General features: G+C 37.1%; 1 protein-coding gene across 3 annotated transcripts in view; it reads right to left on the reverse strand.

The window, feature by feature from the left end:
- Positions 1-928: 928 nt before the first annotated feature.
- Positions 929-23784, reverse strand: part of FAT1 (FAT atypical cadherin 1) — a 102114-nt gene continuing 79258 nt past the window's right edge. For 2 of the 3 annotated variants that reach the window (XM_009100704.4, XM_050973898.1), the window contains exons 14-27: positions 22456-22845; positions 21036-21250; positions 20503-20640; positions 20056-20199; positions 17521-17718; positions 12677-13478; positions 11617-11748; positions 11346-11509; positions 10344-10806; positions 9706-9859; positions 9364-9474; positions 8519-9150; positions 8144-8281; positions 929-2400 (exon numbers count right to left, since the gene is read on the reverse strand). In XM_009100704.4, coding sequence (XP_009098952.3) covers positions 1772-2400; positions 8144-8281; positions 8519-9150; positions 9364-9474; positions 9706-9859; positions 10344-10806; positions 11346-11509; positions 11617-11748; positions 12677-13478; positions 17521-17718; positions 20056-20199; positions 20503-20640; positions 21036-21250; positions 22456-22845 — 4310 coding nt within the window. In that variant the 3' untranslated portion in view covers positions 929-1771. Of the gene's footprint in view, positions 2401-3298; positions 3335-6036; positions 6097-8143; positions 8282-8518; positions 9151-9363; positions 9475-9705; positions 9860-10343; positions 10807-11345; positions 11510-11616; positions 11749-12676; positions 13479-17520; positions 17719-20055; positions 20200-20502; positions 20641-21035; positions 21251-22455; positions 22846-23784 lie in introns of all 3 variants that reach the window. The other variant, XM_050973899.1, reaches the window with a different exon arrangement.

Here is a 23784-nt window from a genome sequence, read left to right on the forward strand (position 1 = left end):
TGTTCCATTTTGTATATAAATAGCACTCCAAATACAGTACCCTGTTCCCCTAGATGGTAGAAGACTGAGGCTTAGCTCTCATGATGGGAGAGAATCTAATATTGTATATTTCTAGGCTACAGAACTTTATGACAGTAGGAACAAAATGGAGGTGGAGCTGAAAGGATTCCAGGCTATATTAAAAATTCACTAATGTGCCAAGAAATCTGTTCTGAACTTAAAAAGCATCCCTCAAGCAAGAGGCAGAAGACAGTTACATTATTCCTTTAGCTTACCATCAGGCCAAATTTATGCTAGAGAACTCTGTTTAAGGCTTTGTTCTTTTCTATTCAGAAAAGCAGCTGGATAATACACAGGAAAACTGTAATCCACCTTTACTTCTTCAAGGTGGACCTCTAGTGTGAACTTAATGTAAGAAACTGCAACTGAAATATAATTGCAGGAAACCACCAATTATTTAGTAACAGTCAGATAATGGCACGGCCATTTCAGCATGCAGGTGCACCATCAAGGGGTAACTAGTCATGAAAGTAAGTATTGAGGTGATAAAGGAGGGGAGAAACTGCCTCTTAAGATTTTGGGGATTTTTTTTGTGTATATTTTTGTGACTTGAGAAAAAAATATTCAGCAACTTACACAGCTGATATTATATGTTTAAAGAAAAATGCAAACTACTGAGAAGGCTACTGCAGTTTGATACCCATCAATCTTTATTCAGACTGGCCCATTACTTTTGAAAACACCATTAAGCAGACACACACTGCCATCTTGTGAGCATCTCTAACACAGCTGCAGGCTGATTTCAGAGGAGAGGAAAAGGAGTTGCTTGGAGCAAGTAACTTAATACAGTACAAAACATATACAGACTTAAAAAATGCTGCACTGAATGCTTTGTCAATGGTATAATATATAATAGAGATACACAGAGCAAAGCTAAAGTATTTTATTAATAATTTATTGTCAGTAAGAAAGACTGGCTAATGGTAATTTTCAGTAAAAACCTTTACAAGACCGTTGGATCACAAATATACAGACACTATAAAAACTGTGTCATGGTGGTTTTGGTTCTAAACTGGTATGCAGAGGGTCCCCAACACACTTTCCAAGAAGGGAAAAAAATGTTTACAGTTCTAAAATACAGCAACCCATTTAAGACATTTCCATATAGCTGACCCAGAAAAATATCAGACCTAATGTATGTACAATTGAAATTGTGTGAATATGTTGAATGTTTTACAATGAAATGTCAAACCTTAGTTTTCAGGGGAATACATACAGTGATGCCCTGATTATAATAAGTCAGGGTGCTCATTTTTAATGGCACACTAACACCACTAGTTTCAGTGGAAAACAAATTCACAAAATATCTACAAAATCTAGTTAAAACTATCAAAATCAAAACTGTACATAAAATTTACAAAAAATAGGAGAAAATTAATTGCATTAGAACTATATAAATATATGCATCATGCTAATATGGAGAAGTGGTATGTGATTTTTTTTTTAACATAGAAAATGTAAGTACATAAAGGATGTTCAGAAATGGCACAGCCAATGGAAATCTTAGAACTTTCCAAATACAGTAGGTCAGGAAATGGAAAGAGGTTCATTTAGTGAAATGAATTGCATGATCCAATGCTGCCATGCCAGTTTAGCTCACTGAAACAAAAGCATTCACCGTGGAAAAAAAAAAGAAAAAATAAAAAAGCTCTTGAAAATTGTTCTAGATTTGATAAAGTTTGTTAGAGTCCAGGCACTTTTGTTGAGTGTGTCAGACTTCTGTATGTTGCTGGGAATCAAGCGGAGGAATTTTCACATCTTCGAAGTGACCGTCGTCTCCACTCTCATAGTCACTCATCATGACTTCAGACTCCATTTCACAGCATGCCGACACATCCGAGCAGGAGGCTGTGGAAGCGTACACAGACATGGACATGTTGTCTACAGGGGGTGCTTCAAAGTCTGGATTGAACCCCAGTGAGTACGGAGCGTACGGTTCTCTGTAGCCGCCGCCACCGCCGCCACTGGGGGTGGTCTGAGGTTCTGACATGTCTGCAGGGTAGTGATGGGGAAGGTACTGATTGAGGTTAAATCTCTGCCTGCTCCTTGTAGAAGAACCCAAGCTACCTACGGCTGGCATGTCTCTGGGTGGCTGTATTGACTCAAACTGGTCGCTGTATTCAGGTGGTAACGGTGGAAGCTCGTCAGGTGCAGGGAAATCATCAGGTGGAGGTGGAAAATCGCTTTCTATGTCATAACCACCAGGGTAATAGTCTGTATCGATGGCATTTGGATCCGTGTAGAGGGGAGCCGACTCCTCCACCACTTCGTAATTTGGGTACTCTTGGATACCTGGCAACTGAACACTTGGCATCCAATCTGATGTATCCCAGTGATAACCTGAAAAGTTAATTAAATAAAAAAATAGTATTACTGTCTTGTTTTCAAGTCAGTCTGAACTGAGAAATCGACAAATGTATTAAGACAATGCAATCACTGTGATTAGGACACTACTTGTTAATCAGCAGTTTGCCCTGGTTGCACAAAAGACATTCAACACAACTTCACTTTATGCCATGCATGAGACAGTGCATCATTCACACCTGAACTTTTACATTTTCTCAGACATCAAACCTGACATGGGAAGAGCTGTAGTCACCTATGAATGTGCTGTCACAATACACAGTTGTTCAGTGGATAGCAAAGAATCAACACCCTACCTGGTGTAGCAAAATACTTAATTGTTGCTGAGTAATAAGTTAGGGTGATAACAATGGCTTATTTTTCTTAAGAATGTATTTAGCATATATAACCCATGATTTTCTTAAATAAAAGAAGCAATTTCTATTTGGTAAAGCATTTCAGACCATTTAAAGTGACTCTGCTTCTCAAGCACATTATAAAGTTAGTTTCACAAAATGCTGTTAGCTACAGGAACACCTCTGATAAAAATCTTTTGTTATTAGTAAAGACATTCCACATTCAACTACAAGAACAAAACAAGGAAAAATCAAGCTTAATCATGCAAAAATGACTGGACTTGATCCTCTCTTGCAAACTCCCTTTGAATGTTTGTATTTGCTGGAAACTAGATGTAAGACTAAACTAACTACAACCCAATAATTTCTCTCATCTGAATGCCAATTAAAAAAAATACACTGTTGTAATGTAGTGCAAATCTAGTAAAGAGAAATCACTGCAGACAAATGCACAGCAAGCAACTGATAGTAAGTCTGTGTTAAAACCAAATATTAACAGAAATTGTGGTGAACATCGATGAACTGCATGCAGAAGTCACCTCTTGAATTGCTGAGGTCAGGAACAGCAAAAGATTCTTTAGGTGGCAGAATAAGAAGAAAAAGGAGAAAACATCTGTAGTTAGGAATCAAATAGTAGAACCAATATGAAGACAAACAATGCCTAGTCACTATGACATTCACACTGTTTTTGTCCAGTTTAATTAGCAATATTAAAGTTTTTATAAAATTTTTTCCTGGGCTCCTTATTTGTTGAGATTTGAACTGTAGACAGCTACTGAATTAATGTACAGCCAGCTGGGACATAGCTGTCTTGTGGTAAAATCTGCAGTCTGGAGTTTACTGAAATCCTTGTATCAGTATATATAGGACTGCTGCTACACAGGTATTTTCTTCCCTTGTATCTACCCTTATGTTTTGATACAGGGATCCATCTGTTGGCACTTACACTTTGAAGTATCTCTTGAATATCAAGGTAACCCTTCCTTTAGTATCTGGCTGCCATACATAAACACTGGGGAACCTGCCTCCCTTTGTATGGCAATTCCAACAACTCAGGCTCAGCCAAAACTGCCCTGACAAATATTAAACCTTTCTCTCTTCAGGAATCTATATTCCCTATTAAAGTCTATAAGGATGAGTGATGCCTATCCTAATGGCAGAATCTTCTCCAAAGAATTCATACTTTCATCTGTTGGAAGACTGAAGGGACAGAGGACTCTTCAGAGAGAAGTTCCTATTTTTTTAAGCTTGCCTAGCCCAGACAAGAAAAATACTGTTCAGACAGTTCAATGGAGTCTGAGCTCTGAGACTCTTAAAACATCTCTGGCATCAACTCCAGGAGAAGGCTCTGATCATTAGTCTGCTTAGAGGTCTAATTTCCTGGGAAATTGGGTGTAAAACTAAAGCCAATAGGCTTTATGATTTAGAGCACTTTCACCAAGGTATGAAGAGATCTTGGTTTTCCTCTTCTTCTGAGGCAAAGACCCTTTAACATAAATGGCAGAAACACAAACTAGAACTGGACATGCCCGTCTTTATGTGACAATCTGCTAGATTAGAGCTGTATTTTCTTTTGCACTCAGCATTGCTGATTTGCATTGAGCTACAACCTGAGGAGCAGTGCAGAGAATACAGGTCTAAAATTGTCCTACGATGAGATTAGCTACAGTTCATGCTTCCAGGATGCCCATTGGACAGAAACACTTGGGAACACTACAGGTAAGGACCATCTGTCCCAGAACATGACCTTGCTGCAGGCATGAGTGAGGATCTCTGCTGCCTGAACTGACACCCTCCCTGAGGGTGCTCAAAAGCAGAACTCCTCCTAAGATGCTTTGAAAGAAGAAATGCTTATTAAGAGCAGAAACTCTCAAATGTTAAGAAGCAGCTGGAGCAGGACATATTTAATCTCTCTACAACTGCAATGCACACAATGTTTGTATTTATCTTACTAAACCACCAAGCAATATTTTTATCTTTGACTTAAGAACTACATCTATAATTTTTAGATTCTACCAATTAAAATCTTAGAGAAAATCTGAATCAGTTATTAAATATTTCCCTTGGTACATCTGGCCTCTTTTAGTCTTGTAATTCTCCCATTCCCAAGTACTGTGCATTGCAATTTTTCTGCACTGAAGGCTACTGTCTATAGATACACATTAATGAAACGGCACCCTCATCAATGAAATACTCTCAAGTAATTGGAAGTCCTTGCATTTGTCTACTTTTTGTGTGTCTGTGTAAAAAGGATGTACTTCAGATAATAAACCAAAGTGAAACTTTAGCCACTCTAATCGATTTTATGTTCTTACAATGGCTTCATTTTAAGTAGGACTGAGTAAAAAACATTGTTTCCTAGTCTGCATCTAGAAATAGAAAGCATAGGCTGGATGTTATTTCAGAAGAAACCTCTGCAAACTCATGGTCATGGAGAGATAATTTGCCTTTTACTAGATCTTAAAGCAGTATTTAGTCAATTAAAACAACAGTTAGCATTTGTACAGACTCACTGGTACTTTTATTACTCCTATTATTTTGTAAAGGGTTTGTATTTCCCAGAATGGTTAGTTCTTTAAATGTTAGCAGAAATAAAATAAAATACCATTGAAAATGCCTACCTTGCCTCCTCCTAACTTCCAAATACATACTACACACACACAAATATGTATGTACATATACCCAAATGTACATTTTAGGTACTGTTGTAAGGCTGCATAGTAACAAGCTACTTAAACTGAGGAGGATGCATATGGCTACATATCTCAGCTGCAGACAAAAATAATTTTTTCTCCTTAAGAGACAGATTGATCTGAAGACCAAGGAAGTGAATACTGATACCAGACCATTTTGATTCTGCTCAGCTGGACAAGGTATCAATAGGTGTGGGTGGGAGAAGAAAAGGAAGCAGAGGCTGCTGCTGTTTCATCTACAGTACTGCATGTATTTGCCTTTGATGTTGTCTCAATTCTGCTGGCAGCTTTAGTATGAATATTTTCAGAAGAGAGTAAGCACCAAGATCTTTTTATTCCAATCCCTTTTTTCCCAAGAAAACACGCTGTGAAACCTGTTCACAAGGCATCTACAGCATATTCGAGAAAATATTAACAGATCTACAATATAAATATATTTTTTGCTATAACTTCTCAGAAAGTCTAAGTAAATAATATTTTATAACTCGCATCTAGCTAGGACTACATTACTAGAAGACAATGTAAGGAGACAAACGTGCATTACTCTGCCAAAGCAGTAAATAAATATGAAAACATGTATATACCTTCTTTTTCCACCGAGTCAACAACAGCATTGACAAGGTGTATTACAGTCACTACGGAAGCTTGTAAAAGGTATAAAAGGAGCAAATTAAAACAAACCTAGAGTTAGTATCACTTTAAACAGCAGACAGATACACATAAAAACCCCCATCAACACTGTGAAATTGCAGTTCATTACTGTTTTATAGAGCAACATTATTAGTGCACATGCACATTCACTCTCAATCTAGAGAGCAGTTGCATGTAATACATAAAAAACATATCTAAAGCTCAATTTTATTCTTTCTAAACATACAAAAGTACTTGTAACTACTAGTGAAGTACATTTTGCATGAGCACAAGGCTGCTTGTGTTAGAATTTCTGAAATGTTGCCAAAACATACTCATTTGCATCATACTTTATCTACATAGCAACAAACTAGACTTTTCTCAAGGCTTGTGTTGAGTGAATTAATGATTATTGCATTAGACTTCTCCTTTAAAGATGTAAACTATGTTGCCTCCCTACCAATGAAAGATATGGGAAAGAAATTTCCCCTGAAATGAACAAAAGGGATAGAATATGAAAAATACCTACTGAAAATTTTTGTTACTGATCTACTTAAGTTTTGTATAAAGTAGAGATACCACAGTAGGAATACCAAATTCCAAGCTGTTACATGCTTATTTAAAAAAACCCAAACTTAAACAAATGTATTTTTTATGTCTTCCCTTTCCCTTCAAGATACTTTTGGAATGGAGAAGGATTTATTCTTATGGGGTAAAAATGAAGTAAGCACATGCAACTTGTTTGCACAGCTCAGGGACTAAATATTGAGCTATTAAATTCTGAATCTACCAAAATGGAAGGAAGGAACACTACAGTATCTGTGATGCTACAGCTACTTCTCTTAAAATGATGTATTAATGAGTAATCAATACATGGCAGGAAATGGGAAAAAGAATATACTAGACACATGAGACAGTGAGGAGGGGAGAACAACATGTACAACACAACACTTAAAACCACAGGAAAAGAAGTTGGAAGTTGGCATCAGGTCTACTGAAAAAATGGTGAGGACTGCAAGCATACCATTTTACTTTCACCAATCATTAAACCAGATAGGTTTTTTTCATGCTGTTAATAGCAAATCACTCTACTTCATTAAGAAGCAGAATGTTCTTTATTCCTAAACTAAAGGAATTTCAAGTTCTTTTTTACCAGGCAGAGACAAAAGCAGAAAGTGGAATAAAGAGTCAAAGCACACCTTAACTTAGCAAATTAAGTTATGAGACAACTGTGGCTTTGTCCAATCAGTACGACATGTTTCTGAATACATAGATGCATTCATATCAACTATAAAAGCATATGTCATCACAATGGAAAAGACATCCAATTAATAATAATCAAACCCACAAGTATGTATGCTGATTATATTTTGATGGACTTGAGGTGTGATCAAAATATTTGTATTTTTATATTGGCTTTTTTCAATGTATGAAATGTTTTTATGAATTCATTTCAATCATGGTGAAAGCCAAATATACTCTTCTATCTTAACAAAATTTCTTTTTGTGAAGTTTCCTTCATTACTAAAGTAATCAAACTTACAAGCAGTCCCTTAAACTCTGCTCTCACTCAGAACTGATCTGATCCATATGGGAGCTGAGGTCGCAGCAAGAAAAAGAGAAGGAAACAAATGAAACTGTAACACCAGAAAGCTTTTTACTGAGAGCTGAACAGCAAAGTGAAAGTTATATCTGTGCAGAGGCCATTTTTTAAATTCACTGTATTCTTGCATAAGTTGATAAGTAAGGATAACCTAGAGAAGTTACCAAACACAAGGCTCTGAGAAACCTGAGCTGCATTTTCACTGCAATATTCTAACAGCAGAATGATTATATAAACTTTAGGTAAAGTAATTAACAGTTGGCATAAAGATAGGTAAATTATTTTTAAAAATTTAACATATTTGGGCATTAACATAAGTAAATACAAATATATATTAAATAAGCTACTATTTAATATATATTCAATATATGTAAATCCTATTGTTACTAAGAGATACAGATGCAAAGACAGAACAAATGAACAGCAGCAGCGGTGCAGAATGATTGCATTTTACGTACCATTGTCATCACATGATTCAGACTGGAAGGAGCTGAGAGACTGGACCTCAGACATGCTTTCTCTTGCACTGTAAGGATGGGAGTTCTTTTCATCCAGAGGCTTCTTAGAAAGGCAGGGGTCAAGATCTACTACTTTAGCTGAAAGAAAAAGTTTGAAGTGAGAAAATGAATAGATTCTAGATTAAAGAATCAATACTACTTAAAGTTGAGATCTACCCATTTTTACAAAACTCACGAAGGCTGATCAGAGACAAAACCCAGTGCCCATAATGCCTTTTGTACTCTAAGAGGTATAGATAGAGACTTTGTACTCATATTTAAATTGTACCAGCATACCCATTTAACAGGAAAGTAAAAAATAAGAATGTCTCTTACTGTCATAGTCAAAATCCCAGCTGGGTTTCTGTATTGAATCGCTGTCTGAAGGTGAGTTGGAGGGAGGTGGAGGTGGCAAGTTTGGTGCAACACTGCAAACAGCTACAGCCTTCCGATGACCATGAACAGAATCTGGGTTAAAAGTACTGAACTCGGGGTGCTCAGGGATGGCAGACCCTTCAAATGAATTCCTATCAAGATTGTTCCTGGAGTCGCTTGGAATGCTTGGAGTGTATGAAATGGGACGAACAGGAACCTGTGGCGGGATGTCAGAATAGATGTTCTTATTCAATTTTGCATCAAAACATGGTCTTTGCAAGAAGGCTGTCGTAGCTCCCAGTTGCTTGTCTTCAGGTTCTGGCTGGTGCTTCTTCTTTCTACCAACCACTTTGCGGCAAACAACAAAAATCACAACTAACAAGAAGATTCCTGCGATGAAAACGACAATCCCAATCACTTCAGCTAAGCTAATGTTCCAAGATGTTGAAACATATTTATTGAGAACAATGTCTGTGCAGTGTTTGCCTCCAAATCCATGGCTACAGTTGCAGTGATATGAGCCATAAGTATTCTCACAAAGGGCACCATTGAGACATGGGTTTTCTACACATTCATCGACATCAGTCAGGCACCTATCAGAAACAGAGCACAGCAGTGATGTTTAGTTTACATCAGTAGTCTTTGTTGTAATCTTGTTCTCAACAATTTTACATGTATTTATTATAAGGTACTGTGCACTAACATGCATTTTGCTGTTTTATCAACATCCCAGATTTCAACCAGTTTGAACTGCTAATCTGTTAATTGATACTACTAAAATTCAATGTATGTGGAATGCTACCTACCTTTCTCCACGAAAGCCTGCTTCACACTCACAAACAGGTCCATCCAAACTGTCAATACACTTGCCACTGTTTTTGCAAGGATTGTCTTTGCAATATGGACCCAGCTGGCATCTGCAAAGGCAAAACAAACAAAACCAGCTGAACCTTATCTTACTGCAAGCAATTTCATAATGTGGGATTCAGAGCTGTAATACAGGGGCTGCTGTTAACTTCAGCCAGCTCCAGTATGTCTCAAATCTGAGATTAAAGTAGGAAACATATAAAAAAAGAAACAGAAAAAGTGTTGCATTTATATCCTGTTTTCCAAGGGGTTCATTGATACAACGAACCATACAAACATACCTTTGACCTGTATATTGTCCTCGGCACTGGCAGATAAAATCGTCACTGACTGGGATGCAAGTCCCACCATAAAGGCAGGGGTTGGAAGCACATGGGTTGACACTTACATCGCAGTGAGTTCCCATAAACAAAGGTAAACACTTGCAGTAGTAACCTGAAATCAAATACAGTCTTTTTGAAAGGTGCACACGGCTTTACTGGATTTGAGATAAAATCCTCCCTGCCCACCTACAGATTTAAGATAAATTCCTCCCTACCCACCAAGCTGTGACATGAGAGAAAGGATGGGAAAAAATAGAAATGTTTGTATTGAAAGATGAGGCAAAGTCTAACAGTAGGAGTTTTCCCAATGATTTCAGAATTTTTAAATAAAGACCCCAAAGCAGGCTGTTAAGAGGATGGACTTCAGATGCCAGCACTGAAAATTAAATCCCCACTTTCCCAGATGGACTTTGTCTACCTCATACCCCAAGCAGTTGAATCTAGAAGGTACACACAGCCTTCCTACCCATTCAACAACTGACCTTCTACAACTCCGGGAAACCACGAATTTTGCATGAAGTTGTTTTGTCCTTCAAAGCAGAGAAGCTGCAAAGCAGTTTTGAAAGCTAAAAGCAGAAGAATAAAGAGCAGCTTACCTCCATTTGACAGTGCATTGCAGATGCCTCCATTCTGGCAGGGGCTGCTTGAACAGCCATCTGTGGCAGTCAGTAAGCACCCAGGAGTGACATCTACAGATTCTTCCATGTGTGCATAGTTTCGTGGCTTGCTGTTTAGGGGCAGCTCTTGTCCATTGAGTACAATGGAATCCATACAGCCTCTGAAACCATTGCTAACCTGAGGACTTCTACCATGTCTTGTACCTTGCTGACGAATATGACCACCAAAAAACACGTGATTGTCTAGGTTTAGTGTCCTCAGTGTCCCAGGGGCAGTACCAGATGCAGTATGCACCCTGTCCAGAACAAGTCGTGCATAGTTCCCATCCACTTCCAGAGATATGGAATGCCACTGGCCATCGTTTATCTGAGTGCTCTGAACAGAGACAATCCCGGGTCCACTGCCACAATCAAATTTATATTGCAGTCTTCCATGATGGATCTACAGAGGAAAGCCACAACACCAATAAATGCTCTGCACACTTAAAGAGTATAAAATATTGATGCCTATAAAAGTTTATGTCTGCTGGAGAGACAGGATGATGGTGGTGTTCATAAAAAGCAGTTTAAGAACACTGTTTTCCAGTCACAGCAACTGTGATTTATTCTATATGGTTCTTTTAATTGAAATGTACACATTGTACATTTTGTTTCTCTAGTAAAGCAATCACAGATCATAATCAAAATATTACAATACTTTAATACCTTTTATCTTGTGCTTTAAGTAACTTTTCCTGTATGAACTTCACTCTTATAAGCAAATTTAAGTTGTTTAATTCAGGAAACTTCGTTTGTTTACACACGTAAAAATTTCGGTACAAGTTTATCACCTGGATGTGTAACACACCCTACCTTTAAAGCAATTTTCAGTTATAACCATTCTACAGAGATGTTATGACACAATCTTTTAATCTGACACAAAAATAGTAAGAAGATGGTAGGAAGAAAGGAGGAGATATGCACTATGGGATTTTAATGTACCTCTAAGATACTGTAGTCTGTTCCTCGAGCATACATAACAACTGCATGAGCAGAGTAAGTTCTAAGTCTCATTGTCAGCTTCATTTCCTCTTTGTTCTCATTTTCCATGAGACGATATTTCACATAGCTGCTCCCAGTAAATGTCACAGCAGAGCCAGCTGATGCTTAGGAATACAGAAAAGCATAAAAAGTATTAGCACAGGACTGGAATCAAATTTATATTTGGAAAGTAATATAGTTTTACACAGAGTTTTTAAAGTTAATTCCTTACCAGGACATTGTCCAGTTTTGCTGTCTTGGCAGACACAGGTGTATGTTCCTTCCTTTGGATCTCCCAAACATTCAGTACCTTCAGGACATGGGTTTCCTTCACACACACTGTTCACCAGGGGGCATTTCCCCTCTGTAAAACCAAATTCATTATTTCTTTTCTGTTGGTGGTGATGGTGTTTTCTGAAAAGGGACTCTTAAGCAGAGTGGCTAAAAGTGCCCCAAATGATATTCCTAACTATCAGAGAAGGAAGTGAATAACAATTATGGGGCATGACTGGCACAGAATAGACAAATAGAACACAGCGTGGCTGAGGCTCATCCTTATCTTGATTACTCAATTCAATTGGTAAAATTGAGAAACTGGTATTGTGGTTTAAGGTTTACCATTAGAATCATTCACCACAAAACCCAACATGTCCATAAATATGGGCAGAGTAGGTTGGGGAGAGCAGAGAAAAGTATTTGAGACAGAAAAGGAATGGGCTTTAAATATTTACTTCATATGTGCAAGTTCACCCAGCAAGGTTAGGTCCAGATTTAAAAAGCAATGTTGTTTTCCTCAGAGATAAAGATAAATTCATCTTCTGTCAGAAATCTTTAAACTTACATATATTTTAAAGAATATTTATTTCCCACATTACCCTCTCATTCCCAAACAAGTCCGGAAACTGTGTGGGTTACTCCTCTAAGCGGAGACAAGGAAGTATTCAGGTACTTTGCAGGAACTTACTTTTGTGCACACAAGACTGAGAATGGCCATCAAGACAGGATAGGCAACAACAACAAAAAAATTAACTTCTCTCATAGAAAATGAAGGTGTAGCTATAAAAAAAAAAATATCCGCTCCCATAAACTTGTACTATGCAAACTCTTGAAATGAGGTAATGAGGAAAGAAAATTACTCTTTACTACAAACAAAATTAGGCAAATACTATGGAGAGAGTTACAGAACATTCCTGATCTTGTCCTGTAATATAAATTTCCACCTGTGGACTACTGCCTTTTAAAACCAGAACAATCTTTTTCAAGGATACAATTTCCCTTAGTGTGTTTCCTACCTTTACAAAGACAAACTGCTGTTCTGTGATGACGGGGAGTGACGAAGCTCAACCTGGCTGTGCTGTGGGTTGACATGACGTTCTCATCCACTGTTACTTTTTCTTCACAAAATTTCAAAGGACAATCTAGGCCTGCACAGAGCTTATGAAACACATCAATTATCCGGACACCTAAAATCTCCTCTAGGTCAGGCACAGAGGAGTTTATCTTGTGGAGCAAAATTCTCATTGGGTGGTGAGAGCTACCAGACTTTTCAATATTCAGGAGGACATCCAGATTAGAAGGAGGATCAGAAGGCTGCAAACTAACAATCTGGATGTCATTTCTCCTCACGCCCAAGATGTTTCTCAGTGCTCTCTGGAAATTGCGCCAGTAATCACCGATGAACTCTTCAGGGGACAGGTTTGCAAAGCGTATTGCGATACTGTGATTTAATACCTCTTGTGTGATTTGTCTGATGTGTACAGTAATATCAGCTGCAGTTGTAAATTTTCCATCTGTAACGGTGACATTTAGGAGGTACTGTCCTACATCTAACCTTCTGTGTGCTATTAGTTTGCCACCAGTACTGGAAACAGAGAACAGGGATTCCATTTTGGGGTCCAGACTGTATGTCAAGGTATCATAAACATCTTGATCGGTTGCATGAATTTTTCCAATGACACCACCTGAATATTCTTCCCCAAAGGCAGTGATAAAGATTTCCAGAGGCAGTATTGCTGGAGAATAAATGCTTTCCTCAATAACTCTAATATCAATGTAAGTCAAAGATGACAATGGTGGTTTTCCATTATCTGCCACCTAAAGGAAAGATGAGGACAGATTTACATTTTTGCTTTATCTCAAATTCAACTGTATATATTTATCCTGCATGCAGTTGAGTTGTATTTTTGTACCCATAAAAACCCACCAAAAAGTCCTAAAGGAAAATGCTTTACATAAATTCTGTAACACAATTCCTAACATAAAAGTTAACGCTGAAAATTTAAAAAGCTTATATAAGCAGGCACACACAAACATGTTTTCACTTCTCTCAAGATTGAAAGCCTACAGTGCTCTTATTACCTGGAAATGCCAGGAAGCTATTAACACTGGTTAATAGAGGAAATGCACAGTAGCTGGTTTCAGACAGCAGATGGTGCTTGAAGCTTTTTAATATCAAGGACAGAAACACATTACAAACTTGAAATGAGTCATGCACTAGAAATGTACAACATGCTTCACTACAATTAGGAGGTAAGCTGGAAGACAAAGTAAATGTACTGCGCCAAATGGTACTTCAAAAAGAAAAAAATGCATGCAGAAAGTTAATTATGTTGCCTTTCATGATTTTTGGTCACAGAGAGGAAAACAAGATGTGGGTACCTGTAGTGCTATTTGCTTCAGACAGTTAATCAACTATCTTTAACTGTATCAGCCTAATTCAATTATAAAGCCTTTCTGAACACCCTTTTCTCCATCCCTTTTGGAAAAAGACATACACTGTTGTTGTATGAGGACAGCAGGAAAAAAAAATGGAAAAGTGAGTTAGGAGCATTCCCTTGGGTTCACTTTTTTCTTTCTATTTCTCACCTCTTATTTCCCATCTACTTTTTTCCGGAACTCTCTCTCAGTTACTGAAAGTGACACTGAAGAAATAGTTAAAGAAGAATTGGAGACATGAGAAGGTACAGAGGGGACATACAGGGCTCAGAAAGTAGAAGATATTCTACATTGTTTAAAAGATTTTGCAATAAATTTACAGAGTAAACTTGGAAGACCTATGTGAAGAGGCTGCTTTTAATTTTTTTAATACAAATTTAAGCAAAAGAGGAGTAACTCCAGGCACAAGATTATCTGTGGATGGGCACAGAAATGTAGCATTTTTAAAGGTAATGCGTGTCTCCTAGAACTAAATGTCTTCATCTGTTTCTGTTAACTCCAAAAGACAGGCATGGCTAGCAACTTGTCCTCCAGTTACCCAAATAAATAACGAGAGCTTTAGCTCAAGTTGGCAAAGTTTTGTTTTCCCTAGATCTCTGCCTGGAAACAAGAAAAGGCAGGCAGTTTAGCTACAGAAGAAATGCCCAAGGGAAACAAGAAAAGGCTCAGAAAAAAACCAGACAAGCAAAATTATAACAAGTGGACAGCAAGTAGGAAAGAAGAGCCCCAGGAGAAATGGTTTTTCAATAGTGCAGATATTTTAAAATGTGCTGTGGTTTTAAACTGAAGACTTCAGAGTGTGGCACAAAGGACTGCATGACTCATAGCTGAAGATTTCGCACACTAATGCTGTGAGACATTTGTTAATGGATAATCTATTTCCTTTGGAGAGAGCACAAGCAAATACAACTGGCATGCCCATATAAGGTGACCACTGGGGGGAAAAAAAAAATCCTTATTTCTATTAAAATGACAAAAGTAAAGCCTTTTGGAGGTAGTGGGTGCCTAGAGTGCATATGGGGAAAGTTTGTGTAGTTTTAGTGGGGTTTTTTTAGTTATGAGATATTTCAAATGAAAGTACTCCTGTAAATTAAAAACATCACTACCTCAGCAATCTATTCAAAAAGCAACTAAGGTGAAAGCTGTCAGTACTGAAAAGCACACCAGGAAAGGTCAGCTAAAAACTGAAAATGGGTATTAAGAGATCATACACAGCCATTAACCTGTGATTTGCAAGATCAAAATGCAGAAATTAAACATAATGCAAACTTGAGAAAATGCCTTCCTACAGACTTTAAAAAATATTATTTTAAAGGAACAGAGGAAGAATATATTTTTCCTCAACAGCTATGTCTATAATTTTGTGTGTATCACTGGAACTGGAGTCTTGTGATAGGGAAATGCTAGTTTTAGTCTTGGATGCCTTCATACCCATGGACTGAAAAATAATAGCAAATAATAGCAGTATGTATATTGAAAAAAGCTAGCAAAGTGTAAAATGACAAATGGAAATTAAAAGACAGTGATATATTTCAAGAATTCAGTCAAGAAGCTTGGAAATCAACTGATTAGACAGGACCAAAATACTGACAAAAAGAGGTATATTAGTAAAGTCTGCTTTAATGATTTACAGTCTCTGAAAAGTCTTTGCTCTAAATGAGTGCATCTGTTTTAAGACACTTGTTTAGCTACTGGATGCCACTGAAATGGCCCATATCCATTCTCTAATAAAAAAGCACTTTTCAGCTGCTGTGCTGAAGACATGATAGCCGAAATACTGACAAGCTGTTTACAAGCAGACTAGAGACCAGAAAGTGGCTTAGAAATGAAAGAATTTGAGATTTCATGCAAAGGAAGATGTTAGACAGGCATCTCACACTTAAAAAAAGCTAGGCACATCAGGAAGGGCCAAAGCTGCAGCTCAATCATGAAATGTGACAAAGGCAGTGTAACACTCTATACAGAACAAATATAACTGCCTGTACATGCATTTATAAGAATACACTTAAAAAGCAAAATAAATAGAAATTAGTTACTGTTAGAGAAGATCTAAAGGAAAACATATGAATCTTGCACTACACTGATTTCACATACAGGAAAAACACCCATAAACAAAAAGGTGACTTTGGAGGAATTGCCATATCACTACTGAGGACAAAATGGCTAACAGAGGAATGATATACCTGCGCCCATTTCCATCCCAATTCTTAAATCCTAAACAAAACTACACTTAAATGAAACTATATCTGTCCTTATATTGATGGTTCCTGGGTACTAACATTTCAGTGACTCAAACAGCAAATTAAAATATCTGTGTGAATTTTTTCTTCTTTTCCCAAAGAAAATAGACTTTGTGTAAATATGTCACAACTATCCCAATGTGGAGAGAATTCAGCATACACTGTTATAAACAGTATTACTCAAAAATACTGCAACTGCAAGTTTACTCATAAATTATCTGCAATAGTATGCATAAGAATAATTTGGAGATTAAAAGAAATTCCTCATGTGAAAATGAAGGTAAGAATTTTTCTTAAAACCTGAATCTGGAAATGAAGTTTAAGAATTAAAAGCATCTACTTTTAGCCTACTAATTTTAAGTCCTCTGTTCCCAGCTGCTTAATTTATATCTGAATTTAAATGGACTAGATAAGATTAAAACAATTGGTTTGAACTTTTCTCACACTAGGTTACAAAAAGTATTTGAGAGAACTTAGCTAGTTTAATGTAACCTTGGACATGGTCTGGTATTTTTGCACAACAATGGCAAATGTAGCAAATATTACAGAACTTTAGGGTCATTTTTTGAGTTTTATACTGTGGCTTCCACTGCAGGATCCTGAGATCTCAAACTACTGCACTGCAAGTTTCAATGCTATGAAAAAACATCTACTGAAAATACTATGAAAAAAGGTCCAAAACTTAAAAAAAAAGATGTTTTCAATTGCCACTGAAAAAAGAATGTGGCACTACAGGAAAATTTTCCATTACTGCTATGTTGTGCAATATCTCTGCTTTCATCATGTGAGTTTAGTCCAGCACGCAGCTTCAAGGGTCAAAACGACAGCAGCAAGAGGAATTCTGCAGTCAATAGAAAATGACTCCAGGGAACTGTCCCCTGCTGGTTTTTCAACATTCCAACCAGAAGGCAAAGGGCTTATTAAGACCACTCACCCAGTTAACATTTCACTTACACCTTACTTCTAACTGTGCATTTAACTGAACTTCCCATTGCATCTGTGTAGATTAGCATTTAAACCGACAGATTTTATCTATGAAGACATCACCTCATGGGACATGCCTCAAATCACTACTTGGCATGTCAGGATCTCCTAACAGAAAGACAAGTGGTGGAGAGAACACGAGTGGGAAGTTAATCAAATCCTTACAATGTAAAACAGTAAGAACAGAAACCTCCTACCTTAACATGAAGCAAATAGTGATCTCTCACTTTGCGATTCAGTGCAGCACTTGTGGTCAGAACTCCCTGCTGGGTGATCTGAAAAGTTCTCTCTTCATTTCCAGTCAGGATGGTGAAGAGAAAAGGAGGGCCGTTGTGAGAAGAATCCCTGTCTGTCACCACTAGCTGCAGCACACTGAATCCAACTGGTTTATTTTCCTACAGATATATAATACACATTGGTTTTGTTACAATTGAGGATATGGTCTGATGCTGATTTCTTCCTTGCAACAGAAACCCCAAAAAATTACTGTCAAACCAGTTAATCAATACAAGGGAAATCAGAATGACAATATTGCCTCAGGGAAACTACAACCCTCTGAGATTAAGACTCAAAAACAGTAAAAGGAGAAAGGCAGTTTTTTAAAATTCGTATTGTATTTTTGAAGGTAGCTCAGCCTTGACACTACATTTTCCACTTCTGGTCTGAATTAGTATTACTGTAGCCTAATTACCAAGTCATCAAAGATTTGAAATTTAGAGAAAACACCTGTTAAGAATAATCTAATGCCTTTGTTGGGAGGACTAGAAAAATACATTCCACCATCTGACCCCTTGTGCCCCTAATTAAGAGTTCTGCCTACAGCTGTGGCTGCTACAGGCACCATCCAGTTAACATATGAAATCCAGGTTTTAAAATTTGCATCATAAAATCCTTTCAAGTTTGCATCATGTGGATGTCTGAGGTTTCACAGACACTTTACATACATTGGCTTATCACATATGTTACATGCACACATATAACCTTATCTGACACTTGTGACACCTCTCCCAGAATACTTGTGCTCTGCTGTATCAGCCAGATTTCTCTATATTCATACTTATTTGAAAAGCAAGAAAAGTAGAAACATTATTCTGAAGTACAGTGATAACAAAATGCTGTCCCTTTCACAGATGTAAAAACTCCTGATAACAATACTCTGTTTCTGAGAGAGTAAGTCAATTTAGCTATCAGATACTGCAAAAAGCTGAAGCTTTTTCCCTTTCAGCAAAACAAAGACCATTGCTTTAAAATAAAAATATTTACAGTTGGAGATCCAAAGTAATTTGACTTTCCTGAAAGCTAAGCACATTTTCTACTGTGTCCAAATATATCCATCTCCAATACAAGAGGAAATGCACACCAGCATTCTTGGGCAACTCCTCCAGCTTTTTCTCTGCTACCCTTAACTAGGGCAGGTCCATAGGAATGAACTATAAAACAAGAGGACTTCCTTTTTAATTGAGTAAGAGAAATAGTACAGATATTAGCTACATATTCTGAAGTTTAAGTGAGATATTAATTAACATTTATTTCAAGAAAGACTATTATAGGGCAAAAGAAGATACATTTGACAGCACACAAACATGAGTCTTGTTTTGGGTTTATTTTTTTATTTGGTGGGGTCTTTTTGTTTTTGGGTTTTTTTTGTTGTTGGTTTTTTTTTTTTCTTTTTTTTTTTTTTTTGGTTGAATTTTTTTAAAAGCAAGATCCAGGACATCTTATTTGCATACTGTGTGCACATTGTATATATTCACTTTGTCCTATTTTGGAAAGCTGCCTTTACAAATGATGCACACTTGTCTCAAACACAAGTGGTATGTTAGGATGGCACAGTGCATCAGGTAACACTGTCTGATCCTCACAGATCTACTCCACCAGGCCAGGAAACAGAAGAAGAACACAAGGGATTGAGCTCATTTACATTACTAGTCTACAAAGGTCTTAATGCAATTCCTTGGTTGACTTCCATTTATTTCCTATTGGATTTAGGACGACAAGAAGTAGAGATGCTGGCTCTGCTGTCTTTGCTTTAGCAGTTTTCTGAATCAGGCAAGTACATGCCGGACACTTGAGAATGTGGCCTACTGCTACCATCCTACAGTGTAAAATTAGTCAAAGGATTGGTATGCAGTCATATGAAATTCCACTCTTGTTCTAACTGGTGCTGATCCCAGAGGAGGCGAATGGGAGTTAGGGCTTAACCTATGTTCCATGGTACAGGACACTAGCTTCAGAGTAACTGCTACCTAAAGGATCTTTTTCTAAGCAGTAACTCTAAAGACTAAATAGAAATAACAAAAAATTATTTTGTATTGAAACATCCCCGTATGATTCCAAGACTGTTCTACGCATAAAAGGAATTTTTAGTATATAGACATGTACACACACAAGAAATCTGAAAAAGAACCCAGAGAGGTTATGCTAGTCTCCCTCACTGTGAATATTCAAGAGCATTCTGGACTCAATTCTGTGCTCTAGGATGAGCATGCTTTAGCAGGGAAGTTGGACCACATGTCTCATGGTGGCCCCTTCCAACCTCACCCATTCTGTGATTCTTACAACTTGCAATGTAAGTTTCTACATAATGTGCAAACAGGAATTTTAAAACCCTCAACACTTATTTGATAAGCAGTCTTACTGGTGACCTTAAATAATTAAAAATACAGAAAAATTCAAGTCACAAATTTGCAGTCCAATAACACTGGTTTGACTACTTCACTAGTTGTATTTACCTGGATGATGACACTGTAGTTTCCTTTTGAGAACACTGGAGGATTATCATTTACATCAGAAACATCAATGTTTACTGTTGTTGTGTTAAGCTTAGGTGGGCTTCCATTATCTGAAGCTTGAACTGTCAAGGTATATCCTGAAATCTAAAAAATTAATAAAAAAATTAAAAACATTTACTGAAGAGGAAAGAAGTAACAAACTCAGATTTTGTTTTATGGAAGAATTATTTTAGCAATAAATAAAGCTCCAATAAATCTTTCCTTCATATATTTAATCCTTTCTCTTCCTCCCAAAAGTACTGATATAAATAGATGCTTGCACTTTACTATAGCAATATTAATTTTGGAACATGAAACAGTAACTTAGAAATAGAGTAAGAAAATAGTGGTCATCAATTATGAATAGGTAAATTAATCCCAGATGCCTTAAAACCACAAAAAACTCACCTTTTCTCTGTCTAGAAGCTTAGTCACTTTTATTTCACCCCTGGTAGGGTCAATTGTAAAAGGATTTCCTTGATTGCCATCTATAATTGTGTAGTGAATGCGGTTGTTGGAAGGTCCATCAGCATCATCTGCCATAACCTAAGGGACATTACCGTCTCAGTTAAAACCAGTTGAAATAGACTCTAGCACCTTTCAGATAAACTCATCCTGAAGATGAGCTCTTTTGGTCTAACAAGAGTTCACAGGAGAAATGCCACCTCAATAGAATATACCAACATCACTTGGTTTCCTGAATTTCTTCTGAAAGTTAAGTCGTGGTCTCATGAGGAGAACATAAACTTGTAACAAAATTTTGTCTACTTTCTCATAGGATCTGAAGTCCCTACTTCAAAAACTTTTTCAAACTACATTTTCAATTCACTCAGTGGCAAACATCTATTCACTGATGTTAACCTTCAAATCAATACCTTTTCCTTCAACACTGAAAGCCTGTTTATCACGACAGTATTCCCAAGAAAGAAACCCATACGTACTGTAATAACGGATTGTTCAAGCATAGCATCTTCACTGATTACTGCAGTGTAAGTGTCTTGGCTAAACACTGGAGAATTGTCATTGATATCCGTGACATTAATATTCACTGTTACAACATCACTTAATGAAGGTGTGCCTCCATCTGTGGCCTCCACTGTCAAGTAGTACTCATGAGAACTTTCATAATCCAAACTCTCAATGATAAAAATGGCTCCTAGGGAAGAAGAAGAAAAAAAAAAAGCCTCACACAAACTCTGCTACTGCTGTAGTATTATGTGTTGCAACTTTTTATTTTGACCTGACAAATACTCAGCTTCTTCAGGGCTTGATTTGTCACTGCAAAGCTACAGCTACCCAGTGAAATGATTGTGCTTTACACATGTAAGTAAAGAGACACAAAGTTCCTGCCATTACCACAAAGATTCACAGTTTAAAACAACCCGGCTTACATTTTGTAATGTGAGTTTTTAACTGACTAGTTAAGATAGTGAAGTCCCTAGCATACAAATTGATTTGCTGGATGAGTTTTTCTGGAACTTTTTTACTCCTTTCAAATAGATGAAGTTTATCTTCCATACTTTAGTACCAGCATGTCCACTGAAAAAGTGGAACTGTAATTTCCACTACACTAGTACAATTAACTACTAAACTATTTAACTAACTATTAAAAGTCAATTAGATTAACTTTTGGTTAGAAATCTTATTAAAAACAAAACCAAAAATAAAAAAAAAATCAAACCCAAGCAACTTTGCGAGAAATTAGCTCTAGAAAAAGAACTATATAAGTAAACAAAACTAAAATTGAGGTATTTATTGATTTTTAACAAAGAATTGTCATTACTAAGGAAAAATTCTCAACATAACCTAAATAGTCCCTGAGACTAAATCTGACTATCATACAAGCCTAAAATCTCCACTGTCATGCTGGACGTATGGTTGAACATAATATTCCAATTTCCAAGCTCTCTTTAATGCCATATCAAACTTCTCTAGGATTAGTGCCTTTGTGGACCAATGATTAGCCTTCTCAACCAATTTTATTTCTATCCCTTTTTTTGCCAAGCCTGGCCATTCCTTCTGCTTATATACCTTTTGTGGAAAGACTATTATGCTTATAGATCTCATTACAGATCTATGTCTTTCCACCTGCCTGCCCCAGAGTAGGGAATTTCCAGTTAGGAAACCCTTAGAAATGAACCTAATCCAATAAATAAGAGCAACAAATAAATTTCCCATTCTACATTTTACTGCACTCCTCCAGTAAGCATGCTGGCAAAATGGGTGAAAAGACATCAGCAGCAACTTTACAGCTGGGATGAAGCACACAGATTGTGCATAACCTGGCTGAACTATGGAGGAAGTCAGTATGGCATGGTGCTTGCTTGGCCTGAAGTAATATTCACAGCTGTAACCTCTTACCTGTTGTTGAATCGATGCTGAATTTTCCATGTTCATTCCCACTGACTATTGAGTATGTGATTTCAGCGTTGGCTTCAATGTCTCTGCTTGCAGCATAGATCTGGAGAACTTCAGTTCCAACCAAAATGTCCTCTGATACACTTGCACTATATTCCCTATGCTCAAATACGGGTGGATTATCATTAATATCCAAAACAGAAACTATAAGACTACTTGTTGAAGACAGTCTTCTAGGTAAGCCTTCATCTGTAGCCTTCAAAGTTAACGTGTACACAGCTTGTAATTCCCGATCCAAAGGCTTCTCCAAACGAATGATTCCAGAGAATTCATCAATAGAGAACTGCCCCTCTGCAGAGTTCACCAGTGCATAATGGATTTTACGGTTCAATCCTGCATTTTGAAAACAATTTTCAAGTAAGAAGCAGCCTTTAAAATACACAAGAACAGAATAATCCATCTGATTGCTATGAAAATAAGACACGCATGCTAAATCTTATCATTCATGTTAAAATACATTTCAGAAAGAGTTAAAGTCTCTTGTGAGGGGCAGAATTACTTCCAAAAAACATTAAGCTAACATTTCACTGCACTGATATAACAGAGGAGGATATGGGAGAGTTAGGTTGCATCAATTGACAAGACTCAAAACCAGTACATTTATTTAAGAATCATGCCCCAAAATTAACAGGAGAATAACTTCTAGCACCATTTCTTTATAAAACAAACAAAAAACCTTACAGATTTTAGGGGCAAATATTTTGGTCCACCTGAGCCTCAAAAACTAGTGAAGTATGAAAACAAGTGTCTGTTACCTTTCAAAAGAGCAACCTAGCTTCATCATAGCACAAAGCAGGTCAGTTGTTTTAGAAAACTGAGGAAACTTTTCATTAATACTATTCGATTAAGAAACTGATGAGACGCAGAAATCATACACCTTGATGCTGCTGTGTTCCTTACAACAAAGCCTATGAACAAACTCTTTCTGATGTCATTTTTAGCTCATGTTCACTTAAATATTTGCAACTGAACAATAAAGGCAAAGAGACAGTAAAAATCTTAACAGCATATACATAAAGCTAGAGTTGACCAGTGTTCTCTTGATGGTATGATCATCAATGGCTGGCCTGAGAAGCACAAAAATCCATGAATGCCCATTTTCATGAACAGACATGACTTGATAGTCCTGTTACTTACATCAGGAGTAAAAGGATGAACCTAATTGATCATAGCATTAATACCTTATGACAGTTAAAATTCCCTTCATTTTGTCTCTCCCCCTTACCCTCCTTTTTGCAAAGACAACACAGGGATGTCTTCCAAGCTACTCAG

This window comes from Serinus canaria, chromosome 4, assembly GCF_022539315.1.
Source record: "Serinus canaria isolate serCan28SL12 chromosome 4, serCan2020, whole genome shotgun sequence".
In the NCBI taxonomy this organism is placed as follows: domain Eukaryota; kingdom Metazoa; phylum Chordata; class Aves; order Passeriformes; family Fringillidae; genus Serinus; species Serinus canaria.